The sequence below is a fragment of the Eucalyptus grandis genome, chromosome 11, assembly GCF_016545825.1.
Source record: "Eucalyptus grandis isolate ANBG69807.140 chromosome 11, ASM1654582v1, whole genome shotgun sequence".
NCBI classification, from domain to species: Eukaryota; Viridiplantae; Streptophyta; class Magnoliopsida; order Myrtales; family Myrtaceae; genus Eucalyptus; species Eucalyptus grandis.
The window spans coordinates 22,054,112-22,064,050 of NC_052622.1; the positions used below are offsets into that span (position 1 = coordinate 22,054,112).

Below are 9,939 nucleotides of genomic sequence, written 5' to 3' on the forward strand. Positions count from 1 at the left end.
ATGTGATTCATGAACTAATAGTAAATGTTTAATTTGGTCCATATATTATATGAAAATGTTCATAGTGTCCTTTCATTAACTCAAGTCAACAGAATATGATAATATATTATCTCCAACCCGTTGTCCAAGTAAGATATTCATCTAAGATGGGGATATAATAATCCACATCAACACCTAATTTTTTTCCCTTTTCTAAAGTAGATGAATAAAAAAAATGGACATGTAGCCTGGTCATTTTTCAAAATTCAACTCATTATGTAATAATTTATGTCATAAAAAAACATCTAATGCGCCATTTAAGCAAACAGAACGATTACATTAGACATTCACCAATAATTCAAAGATCACATCGAACAAATTAAAAGTTTAGGAATGACATTAGACATTGGGCCAAAGTTCAACAAACATTCGTGTCATTTTCCCTAAGAAACTTATATTTAGTGGGAGGGGTCATGGTAGTGGATCACCATGTTAGTTCTCTTCTAGATAGTTGGTTAACTACATTCATGCCTTCGGATTAACTGAGTATATATATGTCACCCCAATAGATTCTCAAGGGCAGAAAGGGAATAATGGTATTAAAATTACTTGAACCATTAGTAGCCACAGAACGTGATGCAACCAACCTAAATAGAGGAAATAGAAGGGGTAACGCTCAGCGAAAAAACAGGAAGTCTTCCGGCGAATGCTTCCCAACCGAGCAAAGGCAAACCCAACTTGGTTCATGCTTGATGAAAAGCCATTCGAGCTCCACCATTAAGCCGCAGCTTTCCATCACAACAAGTTCAATTAGGGGCTTTGGGAATGGACAATCGCTGACGAAGGCGATTACAGCAGTGCTAGCATCTAACTCTATAACTGGTTTGGACATGTATGTTTAGTTTTCGTGCCAGTGAAAGCCGTCACATAAGGTTCAAAATTCAGCCATCGCATTGCTTGTTATTCCAATGTTCCCGGTGAAGCCGGAAATCCAGCAGGCCTAGGGAGTCTTGGATCAAACACCCTGCACCTGCTCATCCCGAATTGATGGAGACTAGACCTGGCAAAGGGGTGGGTTGGGTCATAAATGGTCTAACCTAAATCGGTCCATTTAATCCATTTATGACTCATTTGTCACAGTGTAAAATTCTTGATTCATATCCGACCAACCCAACCCAATTAGTACCTAACCCATTGAACTAAACCTAAGAAAGCTTTTTCTTATGATTTTTTTTTTTAAACAGATTTACTAAAACACTTTCTTGCAATACAAATCTAGTATACAATTTTTATAATTTTTTAAAATTAGGCTTTGTTTTTTTCTTGGAAAATATTTTTCAAGAAGTATTTTTTTTCAAAAAAATTATAATACTTTTTGGTTTTGGACTAAAATATGAAAATAATTAGAAAATATTTTCCTTTGTTTTGTATGAAAAATATGAATAAATTTTTCTAATGTGACTCCTTTTAATAATTTTTATTTTTATTTTTTAAAATAAAAAAATTAATTATTTTTATTTTTATTTTTTTAAAATAAAAAAATTAATTATTTTTATTTTTTCAAATTGAATTTTTAATTAGTTTTTTAAAATATGATTTTTAATTATTTATTTTATTTTTTTTTTTTCTTCTTCTTCAACCAGCTATTGGCCACAATGACGGTTGGTAACTAGCCACGACGAGCTTGAGTCTCACTAAATCAACGAGGCTTGAGCCTCACTAGACATCGGCAAGGCCTCCACCTTGCTAGATCGGCGTGCTTAAGCCTGCTAGATGTTGGCGGGCTTGAGTCTCACTAGTCATCGTGGTTGGTGAGATCGAGCCTTGTTTGGCTGGTTGCTAGCTATTGTCGTGCCGACCACTAGTTGAGGAAGATGGAAGAAGAAAGAAAAAAAATGAAAGAAAAAAGAAAAAGGACAAAAGAAAAAAAAGGAAATATAAAAAAATAACTATAATTTTGATTTTTATAAAAACATTTTTATAAGGCTATAGAGAAAAGAGAAAGTGTGAGCCTTAGGTTGAAAATGGGTTCTAAGTCTAACCCATTTATTTTAGGCTTTCAATTTTTAAGTCCACTTAAGTAATCTTTTCAAGAGGTAAGTGACCCATTTATATGACCTATTTATAATTTAAATATGTTATATATAGGTTTAAGGGTCATTTTAATTGGTCTATCGAAGATTGACTTGTTGGGGTCTTATATAGACCCCTCATTAGGGTGCTCTAACCCGAAGAACACAATCAGTACTTGTCATCAAATGAAGACCTCCTTTCTCTTCCCATGAGGGCAACGAATTTGGCAAATAAAGCTAGAACAAAGATCAACTTGTGCACCCAGTCTTGAATCACAACAAGAAGATCACTAGATCAGAGTCCTTGACTTCATCGATAAATAAAAAATAAAGATGTGGAATGGGAATCTCTTATGTTGGAATCTGTTATCTTCACGTATCAAATTATTTCTGGATGACTTGGATGGCATATGACCCACTTTATTATGGCCAAGGACAGCTTCAAGGAAGTGTCGGTGGCCGATAGTGGCTTTTTTAATTCACGGCCTCCTTAGCTTTGGAGTTTAGGCAACAATACAACTCTAGAATGTTGATGAAAACTCTTTAATGTTTTGAAACTGACAAAACTTATCCAAAGTCTGTTATGAAGATTTCCAGACTTTAGTGTCAAAGTCTAAAGACGATTAGACTTTAGTGTCAAAATCTGAAGACTGCCACTTTAATATCAAAATCTGCCTACTCTGACAAATTTCAGATTGAACGCAAGTGAAGAAAGAAAACTTATCCAGACGCAAGATTATTTTTCTTACTTTAAGAGTTCGGTTTGTACATGTTATATATGGCATTTTGAATGGATATATCACCTATATGATTAATTATCTTTATTGGAATCAATCTAGATATATCAAATCTTTTCGGATTGCAAGTAAATATAGAAAGAATCTACTTATGGAAACCAAGATCCTGATTGTATGGGCAAACAGAATTAACGGGCTTTCATCACAATCTTCAACGGCTTGAGATCTCCTTAATTGATTTTACCCAACGGGTAGATTGAAAGATTTCATTTGGACAATGCCAACGGCCGAGAAGTCATGAAGGAGTATTTAAGGTGAACTCTCTAGTTGTTTGAAAAAGTGCGTGAAAGAGAAATTGCAAAGTCTAAAGCTTACCATTTTCTTGTCATTCAATATTCTGAGCTCAAAGTTGTACTCAAAAGAGAGAGACTTATAGTTTGATTTCGTCAAAGAGCAATAGAGACTCTTTACTGTGAAGTCGAGATGGCAAGACTATAAAATCTCCTTTGACTTTTAGTGGAATCCAGCCAGTAAGTTGTCAGCGTGGAGAGCGGACGTAGGCTTGATCTAAGCCGAACCACTATAAATTATATGTTATTATTCTCTTCCATGAACTTTTTTATTTTGTTCGCAATTCTATTTAATTGCTAAAATCCGAACTCGCTCAAAGTCTATTATTTTGTATACTCAGTTTTAGAAGCAAAATATTTCCACTATTACTTGCGAAATATTGTCTTCGCACAAATTCAGCTCACTCTAGGTGTTCATACTAGCACTCACACAGAAAACATTAACTTACATATTTTAGTTCCATACAGATATCATCTTCTTACATTTTCGGAGTACATTTCCTGGGACTTATTTAAGTTAATGGTATACAATGTATGCTCATTATTGTTATCTTCAAAAGACATTTCATTCAATTCGCGTCAAAAGACAACCTCAGATGTCAGTGTTTTAATCATTTACTATTTAGCTCTTGGGTGGATTCGCATCTGAGATGGCCCTACTTCTTGCATAAAAGAAGCTTAATACTTGTCTGCTTTTGATATGGTGCGTCTCACATGTGCTCTTCAATCAAGAAATGTAGGATTCCATCCAGTTTTTGTGAAAAGGTTAAGCCTTAAATGGTGGAGCTCTTGTATGACGCGAGCATCATGACGTGAGACTCCAGAGGCCACGGCGTCAAGAAAGAAAACTAACAGCGTTAAAGAGCTAGGAATAAGTTTATAAAAGCGACCCAATAACTCTTGACCAGCACGACCTCTCCAAACACAAACCGGAAAGAAGAAAAGACATGGCGAGTTCAGTGCTCTACGGCATCACCGAGAGGGTCCTGCAGAAGCTGGGCTCTCTTGCCCTTCAAGAAGATGCCTTGGTTGATGATGGCACTGAAGCCAAGCTGAGGAAGCTTCAATACGCTCTGGCTTCCATTAAGGGGGTGCTCTTGGATGCTGAAGAGAAACAGGGGAATAACTACAAGCTCAGAGCGTGGTTAGAGCAGCTTAAAGATGTCTTGTATGATGTCGAGGACTTGCTTGATGATGTCCGTTGTGAAGCCTTGAGGAAGAAACTGAATGGTCAACAACGAAAACATGGCAAGGTACGCCACTTCTTTTCTTGTTCCAATCCCTTCACATTCTATGTGAAAATGGGCAAAAAGATTTGTAAGATAGAAGGAAGATTGAAACAGATGGTTGGTGAGATTGAGGGCTTCGGTCTCAGCAAGCGAGCCTGTGATGGCAGTGTAGGAGGAGCGAGAGTGAGAGAGATGAAACCCAACTTGGTGGGGGGCTTCGATCCCATCATTGGGAGGGATGCTGATAAAGATAAGATAATTGAGCTGTTGATGCCGCAAGATCCGCCTAGAGATGGCGCAAATCTTTCCGTGATTCCCATTGTTGGAATAGGAGGTTTGGGCAAGACTGCACTTGCTAGATTGGTATCCGAAGATGTTAGAGTGCGAGAACACTTTGCTTTGACAACTTGGGTGAGCATGCCTGGTGATTTTAATGTGAGGCTGATCATGGAAAGGATCATCCAGAGTAAACTTGGCCAAAGTTTGAACAACTTGGACTTTCCCCAGTTGCAGACTCTTCTGAGGGGCGTTATAAGTCGCTGCAGGCTCTTACTGGTCCTAGATGATGTGCGGAAAATGAATTGGGCTGATTGGGATTATTTGAGGTCTCAGTTGGCCGAAGCTGCCAATGGAACCAAGGTTATTATGACCACGCGAGATAAGAATGTACGTATCGTCACAAATTCTCTACTGGTGTACAACTTGCAGGGCCTTTCACATGAAGACTCTATGTCCTTGTTCAAGACATGGGCATTTGACCAAAACGAATGGGAAATGAGCCCGCATCTCCTCCAGATCGGGGATGAGATTGTAGGAAAATGCAGGGGAGTCCCTTTGGCTTTGAAGATGTTGAGCGGCCTACTGTACTCAAAGAACGATGAACAATTTTGGGAGCTGGTGAGAGCCGACGATATGTGTAGATCCATAAAGACAGAGGAGGACATTTTATGCATCCTAAAACTGTGTTTCATCTATTTGCCATCCCACTTAAAACGATGTTTTGCCCTGTGTTCAGTTTTTCGTAGGGGCACCATCATAAGCAATTTATATATGGCTTATTTCTGGATTGCATGTGGGCTCGTTCCTCCATCAAATGAAAACAGAGCTCCTGAAGACGCCTGTGACAAGTACTTGAAAGAGTTGTGGTCCAGATCCTTCTTCCAAGTAGCCTGGCAGAGTGGTTCATCTCTCGATTTTAACATGCACGATTTACTTTACGATCTAGCATTATCAGTGTCAACGGAACAAATCGACTGCTCCATGCTTAGTCATTGTTCCCAGACAATTCCAGAGAGAACTCGACATGTTTCGTTACTGCAAACTGTTTCGTCGGGGCAGTTGAAAGAGAACGAATCCCCACCATTCTTGAGCAGGTTAAAGTCGAACAGAGTGCGAATGATTGATTGTGTGTCCCAGGACATGTGCAATACAAGAGATCTTGACAGCATGTCTAAGTGCGAGTACTTGAGGTTTTTGCACTTGTCCTTTTCTAGCTTTGAAGAGCTACCAAGTTCCATAGGCAAGTTAAAGCATCTCGCAGTGCTTAGCCTTTGGGGTAACTTCCGCATGAAGAAACTGCCGGATGCTATGTGTGAGCTGCATAGTTTGCTGTTTTTATCTGTTATCGGGTGCTCAGGACTAGAGGAATTGCCTCGAGACATGGATAGGATGATCAACCTTCGATGTCTGTGGTTGACTACGAAGCAGAGAAGTCTCCTCGAGAGTGGAATTCATCGCATGAAGTCCTTGAGGTACTTGGTGATCCATAATTGTGGAAATCTAGAAGTGTTGTTTGGTGGCACAATATGCTTGAACAACCTACTATCTTTGGAAATAAACAATTGTCCACGTCTAGTGTCTCCGCCGCTGAGTGAACTGACCGCACTGGAGTCACTGAACATCAGAGGTTGTGACAAGCTCATGTTGACTCAACTCAATTATAACGAATCAGACCTCTTCCTGAAGCTACGTTTCTTCACAGTCTCCGCTTCACCACTATTGGTGCACTTGCCGCAGTGGCTTCTGGCCTCTGCTGACACCTTAGAGGAGTTGTACATTATTGACTGCGAAAACTTGATGGCTCTACCGGAGTGGCTGCAAGATCTTACACAACTCAAAACGCTTCATGTCTTTGGGTCTCCTCAATTATCATCGATGCAAGGAGTGGATTTGCTCACTGCACTCCAAGAGCTGTGCATTGAAGGCTGCCCTGAACTGAGTAAAAAATGTCAGGCGGAAGATGGGGAGCTTTGGCCTGAGGTTTCTCATGTGCCCTTCATCGAGGTCGACTGGAAAGTGGTCCAATCGAATGATCATTAGGTATGCGCGGCTCATATCCTCTCTATCCTCTCTTCTTCTTCTCACTTAGTTAAGTGTCGGTCTTTTTCAATATCCATTGCTTGTTTACTGGATGTTCCATCTGCAAGTCTAATTCTAGCGGAGTTGAATCACTGACGATTCAGGATGAATGCAATAGATATCACAATTTAGTTTTGAATTGAATGTCTACTTGGGATGCTGTTGTCTCTTTATCGTGACAATAATATAACAAAGTTGACAGTCCGTTTGCGTTGTGAATTTTGACAATAACTGGATGTATATTCGTAAACTAAGTCTATTGGTCCATTTGTTGTGCTCTTGTTAGAGCTAGCAGATGTTGGACGAGTAGACATAACTAGATCATATGCAGTGGCCTTCTCACATTTTGGTAGCTCTGTTGGTTCACATTCACAATTGAATTTTTTCTTTTTGGGTTTGATTGCAGGTTATGTGGATTGTCTGCTTAAAAGCACATGGAGAGAGACTTCTCTCTATAACTCTATTTCCGGAAGTTCATACGTCTGCTGAACCTTCCCAAGCCCGCAGGCCAAGTATGTCAACATTTTCTGCATTGATTTATCTTGTGTTCAGGTTGAAGACGAACGCTGCTTCTTCTTTAAGTAGACCGAGACTCATTCTGCTATTGTTTGAGCGCGTTTCAACGCTTGTAATTTCTTTAGAGATGAAGACAAAGCTACATATTATTAGTCTGCCCTCTTGAGGAATGTCTTTATGCGTTCTGGCTTTTGGAAACTATGCATTGCTCTTTGACATTAGACAACTTTTTATCCAATGCAAAATTAACTTTGTCTGAATGATCTTTGGAATATGGATTCAAAGGCATCTGTGTTATTCGTAATCTAGCACCTAGTGACACGCACACGTCTATTCGAACTGTTACGTGTAATGATACTTGCATGATCAAGCGATTAAATGGTCTTACAATTCAATTTGCAAATTTATATGAAATTGTATGGGGGCCCAATATTTTGACAATTGGTACAAGTAGACCCTTAAAGAAAGACTTGGGATATATCCAAATGTATATGAAATTAGTGGGGCCTAAGGTGGCAAACAAAGTAAAGTGGTGCATGAATTGTTATTTGGGTAAAATTGTTAGTCGGTGTTTTGTCCCTGATTAGTTTAAGTTTATGATATGCTTGTTTATTATTAATCATTAATTGGTTAAAACTAAGTTAATGGCCCTCTAAACCTTTCTTCTTCCTCAATTTTGCTGTTTATTTGGCTAGTGGGGAGAGAGAGAGAGAGAACACCGCCAAACATTTTTATTTTTTGTTTAAATGGAGATCCTTGATTCTCTAATCCACGTCATACCTAAAAAGTGATGATTTTTATGGTTTCCTTTTCTCTGAAGATTTCTAGTGGGTTCGTTGGACTTGGCACTTAGGTGTCTTATTTATAAAAAAAAATGGTACTTAAGTATCACTTTCCTAATTTTTGGCACTTAAGACCCTCATACCAAGTGGCACTTGGACTACTCTTTTGCCCTCATATATTTGGTGATGAAGTATTCTTGATCAACCACTTGAATACTGAAGCTTAGTTGGGGTCTTCAATATTTAACAATAACAAGATCGGACATCGCTTATGCTACCAATATGCTTTGTTAGAAAATGCAAAAACCTACAGTTAGTGATTTTGGCAGATTGAAACGAGTTCTTTTGTGCGTTGAAGGGATTGCCAACTTGGGACTCTTCGTTCATTCTAATAATTCATTGAAGCATTATGGTTTTTTAGATGTCGATCGGGTAGGTTGTGTTGACACGAGATGCTCTACTAGCGAGTTTTGTACTTATCTTGGCTCGAACATAATCTCATGGTCAGCGAAGAAGCACACAACTGTATCTCGATCATCAACTGAGGCAGAGTACAGAGCACTTGTCTCAGCTACTACTAACCTCATGTGGATAAGTTTTGTTCTTCGAGACATTGGAATATCATTAACATCGCCAACAGTACTCTTTTGTGATAATCAATCGCCCATTTCTCTTACTGCTAATCTTGTTTTACATGCCAGGACAAAACATATAGAAATTGATCTTCACTTCATCAGCGAGAAAGTATCCTTGGGTTCTCTCGGTGTACAACATGTTCCAAGCAACTGTCCAATTGTTGACATTTTTACTAAGGTGTTGTCAAGACAAGACCATTGCATAATTTGAACCAAACTGGGTTTAGGATTCAAACCCTTGCCTAGTCTGCTAAGGGATGTTGAGATTACATCTTCAACTAGTTTGTGTGGAAATCATTTGCAAATAATTGAAGGGAAGGAGAAAGAAGAAATTCTGATCGAAGACAAAGGTTTTGAGCTATAAGCTGTTGCAAAAACTCTAACTGGAAGAGGGGGTTTATGTTAGAGAAAACTCATTTATTGTTTTGAAGTTGATAAAATCTTTCCACAGTCTAGTCTGCAGACTTCAAGACTTTAAAGTCAAAGTCTAAAGACCGACAGACTTTAGGATCAAAGTTTGCTCACGTTGATAGATTCCAGACTGAACGCCACTAAAGAATGAAGACTTATTCAGTTGCGAGATTATCTTTATTTCTTCAAGAATTCGATTTGTACAACTTATGGAAGGCTTTTTGGTTGGATACAACACCTACTTGATTGATTATCTTTATTGAAACTAATTATGATAATCAATTCTTTTGAAAGGCAAGTAAACTTGGAAAGTTCTATTTATGGAAACCAAGATCCTGATTGTATGGGCGAATGATTGACAGGTTTTCATCTCAATCATCAAACGACTCAAGATCTCCTTAATTGATTCTGTCTAACGGATAGATTTGAGGAATTCCTTTGAAAATTGCCAACGGTCATGAAGGCATAAAGGAATATTTAAGGCAAACTCTCTAGTTGTTCGATAGAGTATGCGTGAAAGAAAAATTCCAAAGTTTGAAACTTTCCAGTTCCTTGCTATTTCATTTGCTGGGCTCAAATTGTACTCAAAAGACAAAGCAAACATTTGTGAGAATTCGGAAGAGTGTAGTAGAGTCTCTACACTGTGAAATCGAGATCGCGTGATTGTAAAATCTCTTTTGATTCACAGTAGAAATCAATCAGTAGGCTGTCATCGCGGAAGAGTGGACGTAGGCTTGATCTAAGCTGAACCACTATAAACTTTGTGTTCTTATTCTCTTCCCTAAACTCCTTTATTTATTCATAAATTTATTTAACTGCTAGAGATTCAAAACTCGCTCAAGTTCGTTGGCTTTCAGACTCTGTTTCAAA

At 38.5% G+C, this 9,939-nt stretch overlaps 1 protein-coding gene across 1 annotated transcript; it reads left to right on the forward strand.

Annotated features, from left to right (window-relative positions):
* Window positions 1–4,048: 4,048 nt before the first annotated feature.
* On the forward strand, window positions 4,049–7,476 carry LOC104425617 (putative disease resistance protein RGA4). Its single transcript, XM_010038352.3, has 2 exons — window positions 4,049–6,686; window positions 7,132–7,476. Exon 1 carries the CDS (start codon window positions 4,086–4,088, stop codon window positions 6,684–6,686), a length of 2,601 nt encoding a protein of 866 aa, XP_010036654.3. The 5' UTR covers window positions 4,049–4,085; the 3' UTR covers window positions 7,132–7,476.
* The last annotated feature ends 2,463 nt before the right edge of the window (window positions 7,477–9,939 follow it).